Source organism: Ascidiella aspersa, chromosome 6 (genome assembly GCF_963924565.1).
Source record: "Ascidiella aspersa chromosome 6, kaAscAspe10.2, whole genome shotgun sequence".
Classification (NCBI taxonomy): Eukaryota; Metazoa; Chordata; class Ascidiacea; order Phlebobranchia; family Ascidiidae; genus Ascidiella; species Ascidiella aspersa.
Window position 1 is genome coordinate 25848663 of NC_139452.1, and position 25477 is coordinate 25874139.

The following is a 25477-nucleotide window of genomic DNA, read 5'->3' on the forward strand; positions in this document are numbered from 1 at the left end:
AGACGCTAATCCAAATAATGTGCGTTGTGGTAGGATTCTATACCAGCGCGTAGAATCATAACACAGCGTTGAAACAATTATTAAAGCCACGCACTATATTTGTGTTAAGGTGCAGGTTAGTGTTTGGGTGAGGGTGGATCAAGTATTATTATTAATTAATGTTGCTTAAGTACACTAACCCAAATAATGTTTGTTGTGCTAGGATAAGCCGACTTTTGATTTTTTAATGTTTCGTTTTTTATTGTTAAGAGAAAATACAGAAGGCTTCATATTTAGTTTTACTTTGGCATTTTAAAGATTAATTGTGCAGCGCATTCCTTTTTCTGTATGAACGCTTGATACTCTATCATCGGCCAAAATGGCATTTAACATTATGGTGCCTAAAACCTATCAAAGGAAATCAAACGACAGTAAGTTCTTTTGTATTTTATTCTATTTCTGGCACTGGTCTAGAATACAGTGTGGTAATTACTTGACTTAAGTCACTGTTTTCAAATGACTTGACTTAAGTCTTTCAACCAAAATGACATGACTTGACTTAAGTCTGTTGGACAAATGACTTGAACTTAGTCATTGTGTCAACTAACAAATGGGACTGTCAATTTGTTTACAACACTGCTAAAATCCTACAACTTTTTCATTGGTAGAGTAACAAAACCAGTTGTCAAAATTGAAATTGCGAACTGGAAAAATAAATGGTGCTGGTCTAGAATCCTGCCGTGGGTTAGGGTGCGAGTTTGCGTTTGGGTTCTGGTGGATCAAGTGTTATTTATTCTTTTATTTATGCCCTCTTTGTAATTTAATTTTATGACAACTCAGTTTGCTATTGTCCAAAAAATTGATAGATTGTAGACCAGCGCCAAATAAATATAACAATATTTGGCCCCTCCCCAAAACTCACACCCTAACCCAAATAATGTGCCTTGACTTATTTGAATTAGTTTATAGCTTTGCCAACATAATGTAATGTTAGGTTAGCATTTGGGTTTAGCTTTGTCAAGTATTAATATTATATTTATTATCGAATATTTATTTCTCCCTTGTAATTTCGATTTTGACAACTCGTTTCGTTATTGTAAAACAAAAAATTGAAGGATTGTAGATCACAATTCTATTTTAGTTTACCACTGTGGAGTTTTGATGTATTTTAAACAATTCCAACAGTTTTTTTTGTTGATATATATAAGAGTTAATGTCAAACTTTATTACCTTGAATATTGTTAAACAAAAAATATATTTTATTTTTTTTTTTTTAAATATATACTTTTATTTTTTTTATTTTTTTTTTTATAGCTTTAATAAATTGTCAGTCAGGTTAAAGTTTTATAAAAATTAGGTGTTAAATAGCACCCAATAACAATTCAACTGTACTTTTATTAGAAATATTTAGTAAAAAATTAACACTCTAGAAATGGATTTAGTTTATTAAGGTGGCACCTCAACATTTTTTTTAAATTTTCATTATGTTTTTCACAATTCTAGCTCGCGGAAAAGGTGATGTGATACACTCTGGTCATTTCATGATATCATCTGTCGCTGATGAAGATCAAGAACATCTCGAGGAGATTATCGATCACGATCGTGATTCACCTCTTCACCATGAACAGTCAATTATGATAAAGCATGGCTACGACTTTTCCAAAGTGGCAATGGAAACAAAAGTTAGATTGCGCTAATTTTTTGCCGTTTTGGAAACAGATTTTTTTGTGGTTGCTTTATACCAGAGTTTGCCTATCGTTTTTCATAAAGGGTTAGATAACTGCGAGAATTGACCGTCAGCAGACCCGGTTTAAAATTTTTGGCCAACTTTATTAACTTGATCATCATTACCGGGGTTAAAGTTTGTTGACCCCTGATTTTTACCCTCTTCGTGTAATAGATATCTTGTCTTCATATTTATTCCTGAAATGGCGATTGAAAATGATAAAAACCAAACGGGTAATTAGTAATTACAAAGTATCTTGATGTAACCCCAAACACAAATTTCTGTTATTTTCTTTACCTAACATCCAGTTTTGTTTTTGTTGTATTTTTACCTTACATTTTTACACATATTTAAGACCCTCCTTTACTTTAGGATACTTACCAGTTCGGGCCAAGTCAATCAAATCGCATCACTATAGATGCTTCGCTGTCACGACTGTTTCAATGCATGTCGCTGGCTTACCGAGGGTAAGTTGTTTTGCTGATAATACATTGTGTACCTGCTTTTATGTTCTTTTTGCTCTAAATTAAAAATTAGTGTTTTAACTGAAAGGGTTCGCAGGATTGATATATAATTCAAATTTGTACTGTTTTTTTTTTAAATCTACCAATCAGCACTTGCCTGTAAATGTAGGCACGCTATCTGTAAACTTCTGTCCAACTTGTTTTCACTAATGATTTAAACTGTCTTCTTTTCGATTTTTAATCGATTTAGTATGTGTTAGCAGAATTCTTGCCAGAGTATGTAGGCTGTTTTACCAACTGTTCTGCACTGTTTTTTTTATTTGTTGTTGTACTTTACAAGCATGAATAATTCTTTACCTAATTTATATTTTAATCCTTATTTTTTTTCCGTTTAAGAATCCAAATAACAAAGTTAAGTGAAGTAGGACGATAACAAACCAAAGTTTTTTCATTGATTTCTAACGCTTTATAGTCGCCCGTGTCGCACAATGCGCTTAATTGACCTGAGATTTTAAGCTACCCACCTCAAAATGACATACTCATAGAAATAAAAAGAAGAATTTTGTTAAAAAAAGATCTTGCCAGGCAATACACTTATATATTTTATCTGTTAGGTAGTAACTTTGACAGTACCGCATTTTTTGTACTTATTTATTCTAGTGGAAAGGTTGTTTCACCCAAATGGAAAAACTTCAAGGGAATGAAGCTTACAGTAAAAGATAAAATACGACTTAACAATGCCATCTGGAGAACTTGGCACATTCAATGTAAGTCATTTGCACAGATATTTACTTGTTGCATATTGATGCATTCTCAGAGCTATCTTGACAACGTACCACTAGCTATAATTTTTTCATCTATTTTACATTAAATCATTATATCAGTTATATATTCTGATGATTTAATATTTAATATTTATAATTTCTATTTATCTGGGGTTGGCAATAATTTACCTTATAAACATTCTATTGTTTTAGATTATGTGATTTTAAAATATTAGGCCAAGATAAAGCCAACAACCAACCTTCAAAAAATGTTATTTTTCTTGAAAAACAATAAACTCAAGTGATTTCATGTTTAATTTGTTAAAGTTCTTTCGTGCCTAAACACTGTAAATGTTATTTTTTTATCCCAGACGTTATGATGCGAAGAAAGGCACACTCTCTCATCCAGTTCGTGACACCTTTGGAGGTAGAAGGAGACTGTGATTCTCACAGGCGACCGGAGGTAATTGTTCTGTTCATACATAAATGTGACGTTTTTCTGGAGTTTGTTAGTTCTCAGTATTAAAATTACTGGAAATTGTATGCATTTTGGGTTAACATTGTTTTGAAAGCTTTTTGAAAAAGCTTTAGCTATTGACCACAGTATGTTCACAACATAACACACTATTTTTGTTTTTTTTTGCAGTTGTAGGGATTTAATAGTGTTAAAAGTAGCTTTGCTCAGTTGAACTTTTTTTTCCTTTATTTTAAAGATAAAGGAGATGATATTAAATTCATATTCATGCCTGGCGCCTGCTTTAAACTAATGCAAAGTAATTAAAAGGAAAATGTCAATGGTGATTGAAAACTGAAAAAGTAAAAATAAAATGGAAAATGAATTGACTATGAAAAAAGTAAAATTAAAAAAATCATTTCATACCCAGGTTATTTTAATATACCCCATACCCTCAAAATAAAAGTGTTTTTCACACTTATTTAAACTGTTATGTATGCTATGCTGCCATTTAACTACATTACTTTTTTTCATTTAGGCTGTGGTTATGGAGGGAAAATACTGGAAAAGGAGAATTGAGACTGTGGTTGCGGAGTACAAAAAATGGAGAGCATTTTTCATGGAAAGGGTAAGAAAGTCAATTTAGAAAGGCTGTCCTGTCTCTCTCTCAAAGTCAAATTTAAGTCATTTGCAATTATTAACTTGTAAGTCCCAGGTCAACTCATTATCATATCAGGTAAATTCCAAGTCAGGTCATTGTCTTCAATGATAACTGTTACAATTAGTAAGTTCATTCTGTTCGAAGCAATCTTAATCATGAAAAACATGCATAAAAAATAATTGAAGCAAGTAATCATAATACTTTAACCTACTCTTCACAGTCTATATTGTATATATTTATATATTTTGTATATATATCTTTATATTATTTATACGTTTTTTAAGCACACAAGGAATGCACCAATTTTAGTTAAAAATATCGTTAAAAATATATGGCCGTTCTTATAAGAAGAATAAAGTTTATAAAGTGGGGTAAAATTTTGCACCAAATCTAAAAGTGGTATCTTGATTCTCTTAGATCTGAAGAAAAAAATGAAGTTTAAATAGTTAATTAGAGAATGTGCACTCGTCTGTCACGAAAAAAGCATTTTTGACGTACATCATAAACATAGCCTTTTTCCATAACTTTTCTGTTTGTCTGTTTTAGTGTTTCAACAGTGAGAAGCAGCACAACAATTTGCTGCAGACCTCGAACATGCCGATTCAAGGTGGTGCAGATGAACAGCAGTACGTCACCGACTTCACCGACACCCTCTTCAGCAGTCTGTCGCAGCAGCCTTTTCAGTTTCCCAATCCCAGGGAAATTGGTGGGTCCTTTTCAGAGGTTCAAAGTAGATTTTTTTATAATTGTTAAATTACGCCTGTTGTAATTTCGGAAACAGTTTTTTTTTTCGAAAAATAGAGCGAGAAACAGATTTTTGCTTTTTAGTGAAAATGTTGTTTAGTGCCACTTTCACGACATTAAGATCTACTTTTTGTGTATAAAAGTTTTTAAAACTAGATCGGCATAGCTGTATGAAATATTACATAGCCATGATTTGTGTTTGTTAATCAGTGATAGTTTGTAAATTAGTGAGTTCACTATATAACAAAGTATTATCTTAGTTGGCAGTCATCTAGCTTGTTTAATTTCTGGAAAAAATCACCATTCTTTCGAACTAGTTGTTTTATAATTGTTACTTTGCCAGTTGTAATTATAGGCTTCCAAATAGATATTTGTAGATTTTGTGTAAGTTCTACCCTATTTGAATCTATTATTTTTGAGAAAAGTTGACTACTAATTTAGCCACACATAGGTACAGCGTTATGATATAATACATAGTCATGATTTGTGGAGATAGCTAGTTTGTTAATCAGTAAGTTCACTATGTAACAAAGTTTTGTCTTTTATTTAAGTTGGCAGTCATCCAGAGTGTTTAATTTCTGGAAAAAACTACCATTGTTTTAAAGTAGATTTTTTATAGTTTTATTTTGCCAGTTGTAATTCTAGGCTTCAATACAGCTATTTGCAGATTTTGTGAAGGTTTTAGCACATTTGAATCTATTAACCACATTTAAATCAATTTTTTGGGAAAAGCTTTTTTTTTGACAATACTAGTCTAGCCACACATAGACACAGTATTATGATATACATATTACATAGTCATGATTTATGGATATAGCTAGTTTGTTAATCAGTTAGTTCACTATGTAACAAAGTTTTGTCTTTTATTTTAGTTGGCAGTCATCTGGGGTGTTTAATTTCTGAAAAAATCACCATTATTTGGTAGCTAACACTCGTTTTAGTAGAAGTCTGGAGTCGCCAGACTTTTAATACAGGGAGGTTACTTTGTCAAAGTCCATAGTTCAACTAGTTGTGTTAGTTTTTACTTACACAGAATCGTTGGGATGTGCATAGTGTCATAACCTGGTATGCACTTAACCAGACATAGCATTTTCAAACAAGAACTTGCATGGCCCGTTGGGATTGTTTGCTTTGTCAACATATTAGGCCGAATTCTGTGCATAAATATTGGATGCTCGGCAAAATCCAAATGATTTCCTCATTTTTTAATTTTTTGGATTAACTGACGGCTCGTTTAGATGTTCAATTGAAAATGTAAAAGTTACGTGGCAATGCCCAAGTACGTATTCTTACTACTAGTTGTTCTTAAAGGTAGATCCCTAAACCTTACAGGAAAAAAATAGCGAAGTAATGAGGAGATTACTGCAGCTTTAAGGATACTTAATTATTGCATATTGTAAAGAAACTAGCCAACTACTTTGCTATGTATAAACTGGGTATCAATGCAGATAGTTTAACTAACGTAATTGTCTTTTCTGTAGGCAAGATTTTTAAATTGAAAAATTCTAGTTTGCATCACAACAAAATTATCTCTTTAATAAGTTAGCATCCAGGTTCTGCAGTTTTGTTAGTGTTGTACATTTTAAAACAAGCCACCGTAAAGGTTTACTTACATGACAGAAATGTCTATTCAGCAAGGAAAAACAACAAATTCTATACGGCCTTTTTCATTAATAAACTATTTAATATATGGATGCAACAATTATTTTCTTTTTGATTTGATTAGCTCTTCACGCCACTAATTCTGATGTTATGCAACCCGGTCTTCTGCAACTGCAACCTATCATCGACGACTTTAACGATTTTGATCCGCTCCAAGGTGTGTGTATTGAATTTTTTTGACAATAGCATTATTTCCTTTGTTTTATTTAAGTATAAATTAGGCAAAAAATAGTAATCTAGGTGAAATTTTAGGAACACACAAGAATACCTTAAAAGCAGCCACATCTAAGGCGAAGTTAACTGTACTACAATAGTTTTAAAATCCAAGTTTGAATTTGGGTTAGCGCTGAAATTATTAGTGGAGTTGGTGATAAACTTAGGTGGCGGGTTTTGTTGGGACTGACTTAAGAGGTTTTTTAGATCTTGTTCTGGCGGTTTGTGTCTTTTTACGATTTAGACCTTAACCTCACTATTATGTTTAGTCTAATCTATTGTTTCCCTTATTCCGAACTGGGGCTTTTAATTCCTGAAGATTCTAATTTTGGTCATGATGCAGAGGTAAAAAAAAACGCTTTCTGCTACGATTTGTTTATGATGTTTCAATTGTTGTTGAATAAGAATTGGTTAATCTTGTAAATAAAGACGGTCTAGCTCGCCTCTGCTGTGCTTTACTGTAACTATGTGTACTATGCATTGATCGACATCTGAAAGTAGTATTTTGTTGCTGTAAATTGTTTAATTTAACAATGAATTACAAAACTGTAGTAATATTAAATAAATCATGGTGGGTCAAAACCAACTTCAGAATAGTCTCTGCGAGCCGCAATACATTTTAACTGACAATTATGAAAAAAAAAAGTTGGCAAAAGGAAAATTTTTCATATTTACCGAGTTAAAATAGCCATAAAATAGGAAAAGCGACCTCTCAACCATTCCGTAAAGAAGGTAGCGGGCCGGGTAATATTAATTGGGGGCCTTAGGAGGTTACCCACCCCTGACTGAAATACCTGCTTAAATCGTAGAGAAAGGATATGGGTTGATTGGGCGTTAGCCAGTCTAACATCGCCGTTTTGGACTGTTGTCCTTGGGGTTAGGGGTGTGTAATGGATTGGGTTAGAATTCAGTTTTTTGTTGAAATTATCAGTAGGCTTGTTGATGAAGTTAAGGGGTGGGATTGGCGCAAGAGCTTTTCAGATCTTATTCTGACGGTTTATGTCTTATTCTGTTTTAGACATTCCGACTATAAGGTATTAGTCTTATGTTTCCTTCATTCCGAACTGCTATATATTTTGAAGATGATGTTATTGTACTATTTTGGTCGAAATTATTGAAAGGTAAACAACGCATACTTCATCGTAGGAATATCAAAGCCCATACAGAAGTATAGGTATCATTTTGAACGTTTCGAATAACTCTTTATATGCAACAGTATATTTATTAACTCTTTATTCATTTTCAACATCTTATTGAATAAAGAGATATTCGAAACGATCAAAATGATACCTACTTCTGTATGGGCTTTGATATTCTTACTCAACCTACAAACATTATGCTTTAAAGTTCAAACCATCCAGATATATTTATAAAAAATTTCAAATGATATAGATTTTTGTTCCGCTGAGATTCTCTTAGCGTGTGATATGTCTCGTCATTAAAGGGGGTGTGGTTTACTTCTGCCATGCTTTCACTGTTTCAGTTCTTGAAGAGCAGGTGATTGTCTGAAAGTTAGGGCTTTTCCATGCTCTTAAATTTCTATCATTTTTCAGATTTCTTCACGACGAGCAAAAGGTCCAACAACAACAATATCAGCGGCATGTTCGGCGGAAGTTCACTACATAACGACTTTGCAAGCGACATGTTCGTTTCGTCTGACATGCCGCACGGATTCGAAACCTCCGCCACAAACACTTCGACCGTTACCTTAACGGAACAGGTATAACCCCATGTATAGACTATAGGGCAAGGTTCACCTAACTTATTTATTTACAAAGGGATGGATAACGGTCGCATTTACGTTTTGCCGGCCTGGTATGAAAGTGTATGAAATAAGCTATTGCTGCCAGGCATAATGTATAAACGACTGTTGCTCATCCAGCAGTTTTATTATAAACAATCGACGTTTCGACGTCCTATACAAGACGCCTTCGTCAGGACAATGGCATATCATGCAAGACAGATTTCTTTAAAGCTAAAATTCATGTTTAACTTTAGTTGCTGGATTAAACTGGATTAAGAAACGAAAAAAATGATAATAGGCTTGATTGAATTTTTATTTAAATTTTATTAAATTTAGTTGTGTGTTACAAATAATACTGCGGACAAGAAGAACTAAGAATTAACCCTACAGTCTGTATAGCTTGGTGACATCAGGACTGGAGTGCTAATTGCAGATGCCTTTTTGCCCTGTAATGTTAGGGATGCCCTTATTTCGTGTTTTCTTTGGAAACCTTTACACGATAGAAAATAGTTCAGTGACCCCATCGGCTTTTATATGTTGAAATACTATAATACAAACGTGGTATATTTGTTTATCTAAACAAAGAAAAAAATGTAGCAACGTCTAGAATGTAGGGTCGTCCGACCGGCAGACAATTATTTTATGATTTTGGTCATTAAAATATTTTTAATTAATATTTCAACTAATGGTAATATTTTACTGAGAGTTTCTATGAAGGTACATTATTAACGTTATGATAGTTTCTTATGCTCGTAAGACTTCCCATTTTGATAAAAAAAAATGTATTTCATATGGAAATCAAAGTCTTAAAACCTTAAAAAATTTTCTTGACTGAAATTCCGGGATTAATTAAAACATTACTCTCTGTTGAACTATACTCCCGATAATACGACGGAGTATTATCTCCGATTTTCAAATACTGGACAAAACCAATCAGATTTCTAGACAATGATGATAACAATGATAAGACTGAACTCGTATTTTGTTTCAATCGCTAAGCTCTTAGTATTAAAGATTTGCCGTTTTAATCTTTAGTGGCTTTAACTTAAACTCATGGAATAGATGTCTGTTGATTTTCTTTATACTTAAAAACGTAAACTGCTCTAATGGTATGTTCTACGTTTGTATTTACCATGTTAAAGCGAGTAAACAAAATCCGACGGTTTTTTTGTGGTTAAATATTTCGCCAAAGTCGCGTTATAAACGATCAAAGTAAATACATTTAAGGGGCGGCTATACCGAGCAAACATAACAATGATAAAAAATACAAATTATCGCAATCAGCTCTCCGCTAAGTGAGGGTAACAAAACTTTTCTTGTACGTTCATGGACCGGTCCTAAAACTGGCTGTGTTGATTTTTTATTAAACGAAATAAACGTAAACAAATATAAACCGCAGTATTTGTTATCCAGTTAAGATTTGCAACCTAATTCAATATGAAATCTATTTTTTGTGTTTTAGTTTTATTTTAAAGCAAACGCCTTAAAAAAAAGAATAAATAAATAAACTAACAAAAAATTAAAAAAACTAACCAAGTGGCCAAAAAAAAAACACATGGACACATACCCCGAAACATTTTTTTAGATATAACGGCATAAACTAACGTGTTACAACAGCTAAACTTAATAAAACCCGCTGTTTTTCTCGCACATAGCTCGATAAGACTGCATGTTTGCGCACAAGTTCGCTCGGTCATTATATGCAAGTTACAATGGTTGTTCCAAATCTATTACGTTCAAGTCGAGTTTTTTGTAAAAAAATACCTAAACATTTAATAAATAAAAAAATAATTTAAAGGTATTTTACACAATGACGTAACTCCAAATCAAATCATGTGAAAATAAATTTAGGTCAAATCATTTTCGTCAAAAGACTTACGTCAAGTCAACTTGTCCAAAAGTGTTAAGTCAATTTAAGTCATTTTGCCCAAAAGACTTAGGTCAAGTCAAGTCATTTAGCCCAAAAGTCTTAAATTAAGTCATTTTTACCAAAAGGCTCAAGTCATTCAAAAACAGTGACTTAAGTCAAGTCATACACTTAAGTCATAACAACACTGCACGGACCCCAGTTTAAGAAACCCTGTTCTAAGCTTTTGTTTGTGATTTCCAGCCACAGAACTACGTGAGCAACTTGCAGCCCAACCAGCTGATGGTTCCCGCTATACAAGTGCCTCCCACTAGGCTCGAACCTGATCAGATGTTCTTGCCCATACAGAGGAGCGCACCCGCTAATTCGCCGACCGGTCGCCGTAAGTCGAAAAATGTTTTTTTTGTCTGATTTCGTAAAAAATTACCTTTCTGAATTTGCCCAGGTTTTAAATATACCAGCCAGTGTTTTTTAAGGTGTTTTGGGGGACCGAAAAATTTCTCCAGCGGTTTCCCAAATTTTGTACTTGCAACTTTTTGGTATTTAAATGAAATACTTGCGGTCTCTTAAAACTACTTAGCGGTCACCCAAACCAAACCTTAAAAAACAACCTGATACCAGCTCTTAATAATGAAAACCTGGGAAAATTCGGTTTCGTTTCGCTTAAAAACGTTTTACAACTTATCAGTGACTTTTTTTTGTATTTTGCGAGACTAAAACGTTCTTTTTGAAATTTGTATTTTACCTTCAATGGGCTTTTGCTAGTTCATAAAAATTGGCATTACTATTTCGCCAAATTTTGTAATTATTTTCGGTATCTTGTTTGAGAAAAGTATGGATACTTTTGCGGTTAGTTCAATAATTAAATAAACATAAAACCTTAATATATATATGTGCTTTATTTCACACGTAGCAAACTGGCATAAAGCGTGTTAAACGATTTTTACCGTTTGTTAGTGCTGTATAATGTGCTTCGCCAAATTCCAGCAATAAATTCAAAATAGGAATAACATACACAATTGCAATTCCCTCAATAAATTAATTTTACCTCACCGCCCAATATACATGTGTAGATCAATGAACTTGTATCGCACAAACTGTGTTCAATCGAATGTACGCACCAAGTCATTTTGAAATGACACACTGTAAAATAACTAAACTCCTAGTCAAGTCTTTTTGAATAAGTAACAAGTCCCAGTCAAGTCATAATTAGAGCAAATCAAGTCCTCGTCATAAAAACTACACGTTAGGTTATTAAAATTGGGTGAAATCGTCCCATTATGTGCAATACCTTAATAATTACAAAAATATAGTTCAAGTCATTTTGCCTAAACAACTTAAGTCAAGTCAAGTCAAGGGATTTGAAAACAGAGGCTTAATTGCACTTAAGTCAAGTCATTACAACACTGGCTTAAATAAATGTATGCACCGAGTATAGCGCACTCTCGGTCGATATCGTTATCAAATGTAGGAGTTTTATTGAATAGCTACAATGCCAAACAGTCTCAACCGAACAGCCGCCTTGACTTTATTGTGCAGCGTAAACCGCAAATACCTGTTTGACTGCTGCTGCTGTGCGGTCGCGCGGTCGGCTTGCGATTATTTGAAGGTCGTACCTGTAAGCCGCCGAGGTCAAACGCGGAAAATAATATTTTGAGGGTAATCCTCTTAGCCGGTCACAGAGTTACAACAGCAAGTTTTTTGTTCGTTAGTTGGTTTACCTTGGTTATAAATTGTGAACGCCTAGACCAGGCCAAATATAAATGTAAACGATACCAAATGGTATAAAACGAAAACCTACCAAATGAGTATTTTATGGTTTTATAGGCACAAAACAGGTTATTTGCTTGATGATTTCTTGTTAATTTAAATAAAACTGCGTCAAAATTGTCACTTATCGTCCAAATAAACAGTCACAGAAAACGCCATAACTTTGAAAAACTGCAGTATAAATTTAATTTTCAGAAGCCTTTTCAATTCTTGATATTTTTTATTAGGTGTCCCGCAGAATTATTTTAATGCATAACGTGTTGAGTGGTTTGCGAAAGGCTGAAAAGAACTGACCTGTTTCATTAATTGCACAGGTTTAAGAACCTCTGTAGTATATTTAGACCAGTGGTTCCCAACCTTTTTGTTCTCGCGACCCCTTTCAAGTTTTCGATAACTTGCGTGAACCCCCAATTATATAATATGATACATAAACAAGAGTCAAGAAAAATGCAATTTAAAGTTCGAAAAACTTAAATTGGAAAAAAAATTTAGAGGATTGTATCAAAATTTGGCTTAAATGTCTGGATTTACGTATGCGCAACAAGATAAAGTTACTGTTTGAACGTCCATTTTTTTTATTTGACATTGTTTGACTGAAGCGACACTCAAATCGCGAGCCCCAGGTTGGGATAGATCGATACCCGCAAACCTTAGCGAGCCAAACGACCAAATTCCCTGCCTTTCTAACTTTAAGTGAGCCAGAACTCGGTTAATGTTTAACCAGATGTAATGAGCGAATCTTTTTCATTCCAGCGCATATGCCAGGGGATCACGATCGACAGCAACTCTACGCCAGCTCACAAGTCTTCAAGCCCGTGTCAGTTCAGAGCTACGACACTGGCCACGTAAGTATGCTCTGGTGCTGGGCCACGGAGTTTTTTTGCAACGTAAATAAGCCACGAAAGAAAAACGGTTGAGAACCACTGGGTTGATGTAATAATCCAGTCACGTTAACTAGCTCTTTTCGTTCATTAAATCGGTCGCACAAAAAACACACGTGCTTACTTTTAATGTAGAATGCCCTGCTTTAACGCAGTAGTCGCAGTACACATCACGACAATTTTAGGGCAATGTTACGTAATACAAACGATTAGGCGTAAACAACAAATTTAACGCCCAAAAAATAATGGTAAATACAACAGTTTAGATACTAATTTGTAACTCGAACACTGCAGATCGAATTAGAAATTTGTGCAACCATTTAGTTAGCGCTAGTGTTAGTTATGTAATAATAATGTTAATGATGTGGTAGTGATATAATGGTTGCACTTTCTTAAGGTGATATAACGTGCGTGTTAAACCATTTGGCGTGTCCTGGAAAATCATCTCGTGCCAGGGGTTGCCGACCCCTGCTCTATATTGAAAAAAAAAAATAAAATGTAAATTGAACAGCCTGCCTTAAACCGGATTCCATCACCAAAATATTTTCTGTGCATTTTGTAGTGATCATTTCCTGTCTGTATTGTTTGAGTCTGTTTTACTTCCATCCCAAGTGTTTTGTAGTTTTTGGACTAACATGAAATATTTCTACCTCATGCTTAACAGACTAGACAGCCATTTTATGGTTCTTCGCTGATCCTTCGCTTCTGTAGTGTCCAGTGACAAAGAAATATTTATGTAATCCTAACAGAATATTCTTAGGCTTCAAAACTTTCGTAGTGGCTTATGGTATAAGCCGGGATTTGTTGGTATAAGGTATGAGCCTTATTAAAAAAATAAAGTTTATTTAAGCCTTAGAATCCAATTTATATTCAGGTACGTTTTTCTTACAGAACGAAAGCCCAACAAAAGTAAGACACGGTGCAGTCGTAATACAACCAAAACAACAGCAACAACAACAACAGCTACAGCAGCTACAACAACAACGTCAACAACAACAACAACAACAGACGCAACAACAACAGCAGCAGCAACAACAACAACAACAACAACAACAACAACAACAACAACAGCAGCAGCAACAACAACAGCAGCAGAAGCAGCAACAACAGCAGCAGCTAACTTTCCCGGGAGTTTACCAACAGACAAAACAGGGATCCAACAATTCTCTGGACAAAGTCATCTACACCCAGCCCCAGGTACGTCGTCCGTTTAACTAGTGATCCGCGTTTGGTATTGAAATGTTGTGAGGCGCTTCATAATGAGGGTATCAAACTTGATCTGAGGGTCAAATGAAATTAAGGATATTAACTTGACGGCCACATAGCACTAGAATCTAGTGCTGGGTGACTTGAAAAAAAAGAGATATCTTGACATGTACTCAAAGTCAACAAGTCAGAACTTTGGCATCAAAAGTTATTATGATACTTAAAAACAAATTTAAGTAAATGACAAGTCTAAGACAAGTCATCTTTCTTAACGACTTATCTTGACATGTCCTTAGCCATTTAGACCAATTACTCGAACATGTTAACATATAATTTGACGTGCAATAGCAGTGCTGTAAACAAGTCATTTGTAACAAAAGTCCCAGCCAAGTCATTTGCAAAATAACTTAAAGTCCAAGTCATTTTTAACAAATAGCAAACCCCAGTTGAAGTCATTAGTCACGTAGGTCGATTTTTCGATTTTTTCATTGTCATCAAAATTGAAATTAAACTTCCTAATAATTAAGTTTCTAAACAATACAATTCCATTCTGACCAGTCGTTTGACTAAATGAATTAAGTCTAAGTCAAGTAATTTGTCTAAGTGACTTTAACTTAAGTAATTTTACCATCAAGAGTCAAGTCAAGTAATTTAAAATAGTGACGCAAATGCACTTATGTCCAATCATTGACTTAACAAAAATGATATTTTGACCGTTTTGTACAAATTTGAGTCAATTTTAGTTCATCTTTCACTAAACTCTATTTGGTAATAGTCTGGAAATTCCGTAAGACATAACCATTGACTAGCAGAATTGCGACCCAAGCAAAACAAACCAGTCTGTCTGCAGACAGACCAACGCCGCAAAGTCCGGTGTTTGTTTACATGCGTCAAAACAATGTTGTAACACCCAAGGCGCCCTATACATTGTTAGGTTTGCCTTATAGTGTTAAGTTTGCCCTCATATTGGACTCGCAAATGCAAAGCCTAATTGCTCTTTCAAGCGTTAATGTTTTCACATTCTCGTGTTTTTTTCAGCCTGTACCTTCACACCACGTATCTGCCCTTAAAAAATTAGGAGTTCAGTACAAGAAGTGTTGCGCTTATTATTTGAAAATGACTTGCGTCTTAAGATGTCTATTAATAAATTTGTTTTATTTGAACTCAAACGATTTCGGCCATTATTTTTTTCTTATTTTTTTTGTTTTATTTATTTTACGTCCATTTCTAAAACAACTATAACCCCTTTTTTGGCTTGTTTCAGTTTGGTAAGTAGACTAACTACGTATATATTCCAGTTGTTGAGTCCATTAATTGTCTTAATGTGCAAAATCTCAACCCTGCATGTGTACGGCCACGTGAGCCACCAACGCTAAATAATAGATTGTTTGCTTTTTGCGCAGACGGCAATGCAAGTTGATTACTTCAGCACGAAGCTACCGTCGCAGGCCGTCACCAAAAACGACTCGTTCGTGCAAGTAAATTCAGGCGCCGCCCTGAACACCAATTCAGGTATTCTGTTGGCTTCTTGTTAGTTAAACAAATATGCTATTTTCACACTAACACTGCTTTGGTATATATATATATTTTTTTTCACATATAGTTGCAATTATATTGCCCTGTAGAAGATTGTCCGAAGGTGGTCGAAACGTTGGTACTTCAATAAAATGTTGCCAGAAGAACAGTTTTATAATTGTAACACCCCTTACTCGGCCAAAGTTTTTGTATTAGCCAGTAAATTACTTATGAATGGAATGTAGTGAACTGCTAATAGTCACATTTGCTGCAGAAATACCAACTTATTTTTGGTCGAAATAGAAATGTGATTTGTTTCCACTAGTGAACACATGGTACTTAACAACTGGAAGCACTTTATATATAATATGCGTTTATTTTTTGTTCTTATTGTTTTTTTGTTCTATTTGCATTGTTTAACTAAACATGCATTGTTTAACTAAACAATGGGTTACCACTGGGTTAAAAGTGACTTAAAGTGGCCACATCTGGTGATAAGCATGCTTAGCTAAGTTAAGATAGTTGTTTTGTTATTGCAGACTTATCTAATTGTCAGTTTATCAATGTTCACAGTAAATACGTTACTTAGTCTTCCTATTTAGGGGTTTATGGACCCCGAGAAGGTCGGGGATAAAAAGTTCCATGGTGTTCGCGAGTACACTGGCAATTGACATACTTTGCTGTAAATGTATGGCAACAGATCTTAACTGAGCATCTATCTTACATTTTATGTTTTATCCATTTTATTGTTTCAATTGGTCCACAATATTGCATTTAAAGTCAACTAGAATTTAAAAATATTTGGCATGGTTTTGCAAAATGATTTGTTCGAAAAGGTTTTTGAAAAACTAGGGGATTTACTATCGATAATAATACTACATAACCAGTGATTTTTTAAGGTGTTTTGGTGGACCGAAACGGTCCCCCAAATTTCTCCAGCGGTTTCCCAAATTTTGGACTTGCAACTTTTTGGTATTTAAATGAAACACTTGCGGTCTCTTAAAACTACTTAGCGGTCACCCAAACCAAACCTTAAAAAAAAACCTGTACATAACAGAAGCGTGACTAGAAAAAGTTGGAAACCACTAATTTCAAGTTAGTCAGTTTAATTAAAAGGTACTCATTGCCACCGTTTTGTTAACCCTTGTACAGGAAAACACAAGAAGCACTACATCAAGCCACAGCCCCCGAGGGAGGAAATGCACATGCAAGGCCGACTCCCAGAAACCGCAAATTCAAACGGGCTGCTCCTCAAGCAGCTGCTAACTAACAGTAAGTGGCTTGCTACATTACAGGTCAAACTAGACTTGAACACAATTGTGAAGCCTATAAATTGTTCTCGGCGTTTCAAATTGGCCAGAAGACGCATGTGGGTAAAACGATTCCCAGGTCAGGCTATTGACATCAATTGAAATTTTAAACTGTAACATGGGAAAATGCGACCCTGATCGAAATTTCGACTAGTCACAAAAAATGTTAAACATATAGCAATGGCTTGCTACGTAAGGATGATACTACACTTCGACTTTATTGTGAAATTTATCAGCGTTTTATATTGGCCAGAAGTCGCGTTGTAAACATATCGTTAAAACGACTTCCAGGTTAAGTCATTGACGTTAATTGAAATTTTAAACTAGCAACATGGAAAAACTGCAAGCCTCAGCAAAATTCCGATTAATAACACCAAACATTAAACATATAGCAATGGCTTGTTACGTAAGGATCATACTACACTTAGACCTAATTGTGAACTCTTTGAATTTATCAGCGTTTTCAATTGGTCAGAAGTCGCGTTGTAGTCGTTAAAACGACTTCCAGGTTAAGTCATTGACATCATTTGAAATTTTACAATGTAACATGGGAAAACTGCGACCCTCATTTAAACTTTCGATTAGTAACAACGAAAATTAAACATATAGCAATGGCTTGTTACGTAAGGACCATACTACACTTAAACCCTACTGAGAACCCTTTTGAATTTATTGGCGTTTTAAATTGGCTATAAAAAAAACGCTGTAAACATATCGTTAAAACCACTTCAAAGCCAAGTCACTGACATTTGAAATTTTACACTTTTTTTGAAATTTGTAACATGGAACTGCGACCCTGAGCGAAATTTCGACTAGTCACAAAAATGTTAAACAGATAGCAATGGCTTGTTACGTAAGGATTATATTACACTTATAAACCCAATTGTGAACCCTTTTAATTTATTAGCGTTTTAAATTGACTGGAAGCCGCGTTGTAAACATGTCGTTGGAACGACTTCCAGGTTAAGCCATTGACATCAAAAATTTTAAACTGTAACATGGCAAAACTGCGATTATCCTATGTTTATATTCTCAATTCTCTTATCATTTGCAGAAAACGCAATCCATCTCAAGCCTTCGTCTGGTGAAGAAAGGACAGAAACCACGATCAGAAGTGTAAGTCCCTTGTAAAAATTGCGAATATTAATAAAAGCTGAAAGTTAGCCTAAAAGCCCATTTGGGCATGTTTTAAACAGCGAAGTTATTTTTTACACAGCCAAAAAGTAAGCAAAACCCGGAATAGACTCGAAATAAAAGAAAAAAAAAAACGATTCTTTTAATTTTTATTTTCAAATTCGGCTGGTACGTTTTCTAATTGATTTTCGAAGTATATTTGCTGTCATCTCTCCTATAGCGATCTATCAACATAGATAACCTGCATGGCATACTCTGGTATATAAAATATAATATTTCATCCAAAAAAATTAAATTTACACAATTAGGTGTCGCTATTTTTCCCCGTTATGCACATCTGATTTATTTTTTTAGCTGGATGTGAAAATTTTGCCGGCCTCCGGAAATACGCAATATCGCGCCAACACTGGAATGGATTCCACCTCAGTGATTGACGTCTTTATGGATCACGGTAAATTGTATTTTTCCCTATTTATTGCCTAATTAATTAAATTGCTTATCCAACAAATACTTTCTATGCATTTCCCCCCGTTTCCATTGTGTCTTTCTTCATTGTTTTTTTTTTCACTGTTATATATTTTTTTGCTAAGTCTCAAGTTCATTGCCTTGACGAGGATCACCTATAGGCTATAGAACATCGGTGCCTTTAATATCAAATCTTTGTCAGAAGAACAATTTTATTCGGTTAATTTAACGCTAACGCGAATTCGGCCTAATAACCTGGGGAAAGTTATCTTAGAACGTTTTAATTTAATCTATGTACTTTGTCTGAGCTTCGTAATGACGTCATTACTATTGGATCGCGATACTTTTTTGTCGAAAATATCGGGCGTCGATATGGGATTAAAATGTCACCTATCACACATCCCTAATCTACAGTATGCCTTGATCGTCGGATGTAATACTATCATACCAGCATCTATGGTCCAGGCAAACTTGTTCTCGCGCGAGATTCGAACTCACTCCCCTGGGAATTTTGCGATCTGTGTCCTGCCGGTGGGCCTTTACAGCAAGCGCGCCTGAAATAGCTGACCCCAATAAGTTTGTGCCTTGTGAAGCCTCTACACACGTAGTTAACCTTCAACGCACTCTTGTGGTACCACTATATTTTAGGCTATTAAACTTTTTGAACTAATGGCACTAAGAGAATCGAAAGAAAAAAATGTAAACATAATGTTCGGAGGTTGTAGTAAGACGTACTAAGAATATCAAAGCCCATACTGAAGTACTTATCATTTCTTAAAATTTTATTTACCCAGAAAGGTTTAAAAATGCGTTAAAGCAATATAATAAAAGGGGATTACCCTGTAGCCAGTGTTGTAATAACTTAAGTCACGACTTGGACTTAAATTATTTTACGAATGACTTGACTGGGACTTAAGTCATTTCAAAATGACTTGTTTACAACACTGCCTGTAGCTATGACATTAGTTTTGCTGTAGGGCAGTGGTTCTTTTTTTTAGCGCGGAGCACCTAAAATTGTTTTTGGTTCCCGTGGACCAGGGTCGGCGTGAATATAGATGACGTCATAATTTGACGTCATTGAACAATTATAACTTAGGAAACCTGCTGCTGTCAGTCTAACAAGTGTGGAACTGAAGTTAACTTAAATACTTTTATAAAGACGGCGCCCGTTTTTTTTTTAATTAAACCATTCTATTTCACAATATTCGTTTCATTTTGTAAATGATTCACTAAGATTTCAATTAGACCTTCATGGACCCCCTAAAATTAGTGAACGTACCCCCAAGAGGCAAACGGACCCCAGTTTAAGAACCCTCGATTATATAGCTTTTCAAATAGTTTATATAAAATAATTATATAGCTTTCAAATAGTTTATATAAAATAATTAACGACCACACGTCTAAGCTATATACAAGATAATCGTCGTATTCGTTTCTGTCTGAGTACTATAGGTGGAATTTATTATATTAACGACAAACCATTTTCTTGCATTGGCCACCGATTAATATTCTTTTGGTTTTTTTTTTATTCTTAACGGTTTTATTATTACCTTTTCTTAGGCGATGCATCTGATTCAACCCCAAAAGAAACCGAAAGCACCGGATCCGTGAGTATTTTTTGAGCAAATTTGTGCATTTTTAAATCTGTAACTGACTATAGCTAAAGTTGCCATACTTCCTTTAAACATTTTATAACTGAGAGTACTCGATGATTGTTTTTATAAATCTAATAACGTTTTGCCAATTTAAAGATTTTAGCACTTTCGAATTAACTGTACTGTGAACAGCAGTTCTTAACCGGGGTGCCATTTTTAACGCTCAAGGTTACCGATAGATATTTCAAATTCTTTAAAATTCCAATTGTTGCTCTTTTGTTAAGATTTTTGAAACACTTTTTTTGTGTACGATAAACGTGCCAAAGATTAAAGAGTTTTTTTTATCCTTGTTGCACCGTTAATGTGCTGTTTCAATGTCGATAAATGTAACGTCACAATTAACCGCTAGGCAAAAATACGAGCAAGTTTGCCGCGAACTATTTATAATTTCTCTAGAGTGCCGTAAGCCAAAAAAGTTGTGGAACCACTGGTGTACACTGTACAGCATAATTAATCGGTTTTGTCACACCATAAATTTCAAATTGTGCTGTAGCTTAGCAGCAAACTCACCAGCTGGAAATACACAAATACAATACACCAAAACTATTTTGGTTCGATAAACTTACAAGTAACGTCTTTGCATTTGCAGCTGCAACGATCTGGTTCATTTTCGGCCGAGCAGAAGCGACGTTTCAACATAAAGGCCGGATTCAACCGTCTCATGCAATATTTGCCGAACTGCAACTCGCAAACCAACTCTAAGGTGAGATGCCGATCTGTATGTAGTAGACAAAGTTCGCTATTTTTCCCAAATAGTTTTGGCACATACTCGATTTAACTGGTAGATGTTGTTTATTTACAGCAAGTATATTTTTTCAATTTCATAACCTCCACCTTGAATTACAAATCATGGCCAATATTCTAATATTACTTTAGTATGGAATCGGCACCAATACCATCCTTGTACCGGACGAGTACTGATACTACCAATTGACATCGGGTATCGCCTCAAACTGTTTTCAAAACTTAAAAAATGGGATATGCTTATACTGACAGGCATTGTTTCAATTGTACAATTCTTTCGGCAAAAATTTATTTAAATCCTAACGTGTCGATCACCTATTTATATGTTTTCGCTTTTAGTTGCAATCATATTGACCTGTAGAATATTGCCCGAATAGGTGGTCGAAATGTTGGCACTTTAATAAATTTTTGTCGGAAGAACTATTGTACAATTAAAAAAAATGTTTGTATATAAATTAAATCGTTTATCACTTTTTTAATTTCCTATTAACTCGAATCCGTGTTTCAGATTAGCAAGGCAAGCATGATGAACAAAGCGACGCAATACATCAAATCACTTCAAAGCGACCGACAGAAGGTCTCGGACGAAATTCAAGCGCTAAAGAACGAAATTGACGAGCTGAAAGGAGCCATTTGGTAGGCAGCCTGGTTTTAAATGTTAAAAAAAAAACGATTTTGGCTAAACGTTTTTCGACGGGTTTCGAAAAAGTAAAAAATGACCGATAGTTCCGCTGCAACAAGTTTCTTAATCCTGTCGAGTCTTAAGTACTCAATTAATAAAATGTGGCAATGCCAAAGAATATTTAGTATTTAAAATTATAGCATTATTAAATAAAAAATGCCCGTTGGACACAGTTTGTATTTTATAGTATAATGACTGTCGTTGACTTTGAAAGCTTTACATTCGTAAAAGCGTAGAAACACGTGTCGAGTACTCAAGTAATTGAAAACACGACATTCGTGGTTGGTTCGGAACTAAACTTTAAAATAGAAATACTTATTTTAAGTACTCCACTAATTGAAACGTTGATACGAGTTTGGCGTCTCGTACTTTAAAACTAAACTAAATAAATAAATATAAAGAGTTCATATTAATATTAAGTTATCTTACGAATTTTTAAATAGGGCTTTAGATAAGCGCGTTCTAGCTTTCGCATAATCAAATGTATTGTTGGTTGAATAATATAATATTTCATGATGTAACGTTTTCCGTATTGCGTTTTCTCGCCTCGTTTCAAACTTGACAATACCCGAGTCCAAAATCTCAAGGCATAGAAATAACATAAATAAAAATAGTAATATTCGTTTTGATTTCGAGTACAACCAAACAAAAATATAAATACTGTACAAATTACATACAACTCGCTCCAAACAAAGAGTTTTAATTCAAATCATTTGTTTTGACTGAGAGAAAGAAATGCCGTTGGACAACGCAGGATTTTTTGTAAAATCCAAATTAGATTAGAACTAGAATTGGAAAACACAAGCAATCCGCGAATTAGATTAGAATTAGAATGAATCGCATTTTGCAGCAATTTATTGATTTAGAAAACTAGAATTATCTGGTCGTCCAATTCTTGTCATAACGTCTATCCTCATTGTTCCCAGCTCCTGTCAGCAGCAGCTTCCCGCCTCCGGGGTCCCAGTGTCGCGTCCACAGGAGGAAGAGTCTAGGAGCATGTTCCACCTCTGGAAGCGGGAGAGGACGCGACAGGACTGGAAGTTCTTCGTCTTTGGAACGATCGTCGAGCCCTGGTTCGAGAGCTACCAGTGTATGGTCACTGTTCGCGGGTCTACAGACTTCTGCCGAAGCATTTTCGACTGGGTCGAGCAGAATTTGTCACTGCCCGTGCTAAGACCGAGTAGGTGTTCTTTTTTATCTGTGTTCTGGTATTCTATTAAGAGGATAGGGTTTTAGATTGTAGTTTTGGGTATTGGTAATCACCAGACTTCTGCCAAAGCATTTACTTCGAGCAGAATCTATTACCGCCCGTGCTAAGACCGAGTAGGTGTCCTTTTTTCTGTGTTCGGGTATTCTATTAAGAGGATAGAATCTTAGATTGTAGTTTTGGGTATTGGTAATTACCAGACTTCTGCCAAAGCATTTACTTCGAGCAGAATTTGTCACTGCTTGTGCTAAGACCGAGCAGGTGTTTTTTTTCCTCTGTATAGAATGTCCTACGGATTGAATTTGATCACAGGTTGTAGTTATGGGTATTGTCCAATTACCCAAATGCTGCCAAAGTGCTTTCGACTAGGGGAGCGTATAGTTTTCTGTTTACAGCAGTGTGTCTCAACCTTTTTATTCGCGGCGACCCAATAACTAAAGTGTAACTATAACAATGAGGCTTTCGCGAGCCAATTCGCTTTATTGCACTTTTTCAAACTGAAAAATACGCAGGACAAGTAGACTAAATACTGATGAAATTAATACGAGCCTCGTCTTCGCAATTTTTCGAAGTAAACAAAACGCAAAACATTTCGTCGAGATCCGAGTCCGGTCACCTACTGTACAGTCTTTAATTCACCCCTCTACATAACTAAAACAAGTTGGATATACAGCAATCCACTAATAGGGTGTCGTGTATAAGTCATCCACTCACACTTCGTAGGTAGAAAAGATTCCACAATATGATATTCCAACTTGGGACTCGGGTAGTCTTACTCGAGTCGACTTCGACTTCGCATATCTGGACCTCACCTGGTTCAGCTGCATAACCTCGACTTTTTGTTTCGTTCCAGGTGTGGTACATTCGCTTCAGGTTCTCTGTACGACCACGCCCATCCTAACACAGCCCTCACAACTACGCAGGCAAATCGAAGAAAGCGTAAAAGACCGCAGTGTCTAACCCTTACTTCCTCGGTCCGAGGAAAAAGAGAACTAGCCCCTTATCTTGTTTGTTCCAGGTTCGGCTCCTCGCTCATTCTAATTGCCTTGCTGTGGGGATCCGTGGTGTGCCGTTGCCTGTTTTTCTTATTTTCAAGCCTAATTTCGCATCGTTATAGCCTAACTACTGTTTCAAAGGGATCGCTTTTGTGTCTCTGTCGCCGTTTTTCCCTGTTTCTTCCGCATGTAAAAATTGACCAGCCTAATGCCACTCTTAATTAAACTATTTTTTGTTTGTTTTTTCTGAAAACTCGGTAGCAAGCCTTCTCTGTTTTGTTCGTTTTTCGACAAACGTGTGCGAAAATACAAAGTAATTCTTATTATATTTTTTCTCGATCTCAAAAAAGATTAGCCTACAACAGGGAGTTGTCAAGGGATGGTACTTAGTATTTCATGGTGATACCAACTGACGTCAATATCATGTTGATATCAATACCAAATGACGTTTTTATGACCGATGTTTCAGGCAAGTATACCCTTTCGTTATCAAATCACGTCATTACTTTATTCCACGGGTAATTAAATGCGCCCACGTGGGCCATATTATTAATCTGAACTACGGCATATTTTTTAAATAAAAATAAAGTACAGGTGAAATGTTTTCGGAGGCAAATCTAAACTAAACTTCTGTGATTTTTTTTAACTGTATGACAATTCTGTAATGCTATCTACAGTTTTTATTGCATGGTTGTTTATATTACCTTGGTATAACAATAATCAAGGTATAAAAAATAAATCCCAACAGCTAACGGGCCCGCGATGATCGGGCTAGATTTGTCCGCCTTTTTTAAGAAAATGTGGTGACTCGTGTTGTAAAATAACAAAAAAAAATAAAAATGGTGGAAGTTTTTAAATAGCCTTGTCAGGCCTAAGTGTGCTTTGCGCAAGGAAGCCTATTTATGTTCGATTTGTATTGAAATATTTTCCTAGTTAGCATAGTAGTGAAAGTCTCTACGATATGACTGAAAACAAACACAGGCTATTGTTTGGAATTGGGTCGGCACAATTTTGTCGAGTCCAGAAGTACAGAAAGTACTCGTTACTAACTTACAGTGTTGTAATGACTTGACTTAAGTCACTTTTTTCAAACGACTTGACTTGACTTAAGTAATTTGAACAAATGATTTGGGTTAAAATGAAGCGTTTTTTTCAAGTAGTTTTTTTCATAAAATTGAGCTATTTATCCAAATTTTAGTACATAAAACAAATTGCTTGCTATATGTTGTGTTTTTTCTTATTTTTTAGTTCAGTTATTGATCATAATCATACAAATTGAAAAAGTTTAATAGTTTAAGATTTTATTTTTTAACAAGGACATGACTTGAAGTTGACTTGCTCTAATTGTGACTTGACTTGCGCAACTGATGACTTGGACTGGGACTTGACTTGCTATTTATTCAAAAACACTTGACTTGGTCTTAAGTTGTTTTACAAATGACTTGACTGGGACTTAAGTCAATTTAAAATGACTTGGTTACAACACTGCTAACTTAACGAGTAACTTCCGACAACTTTTGAAATTATGTGAATATTCCAAACTATTTTCCGTGTCGCCGGTCGGATTACAAAACTTTAACAAAAATGCAACACGTTGGTCAATACAAAGGTGTTAAATATTAAGTAGACTACTTG

At 35.0% G+C, this 25477-nt stretch overlaps 1 protein-coding gene across 1 annotated transcript; it reads left to right on the forward strand.

The window, feature by feature from the left end:
- The first annotated feature begins 257 nt into the window (after positions 1-257).
- Positions 258-24164, forward strand: LOC146141007 (MLX-interacting protein-like). Its single transcript, XM_083391829.1, has 21 exons — positions 258-410; positions 1483-1661; positions 2078-2172; positions 2830-2936; positions 3305-3396; positions 3926-4015; positions 4595-4754; positions 6519-6611; positions 8221-8387; positions 10522-10660; positions 12802-12893; positions 13821-14126; positions 15539-15647; positions 16803-16922; positions 18015-18076; positions 18449-18545; positions 20120-20166; positions 20804-20917; positions 21467-21594; positions 22567-22820; positions 23701-24164. Exons 1-21 carry the CDS (start codon positions 359-361, stop codon positions 23805-23807), a joined length of 2610 nt encoding a protein of 869 aa, XP_083247955.1. The 5' UTR covers positions 258-358; the 3' UTR covers positions 23808-24164.
- Positions 24165-25477: the final 1313 nt, after the last annotated feature.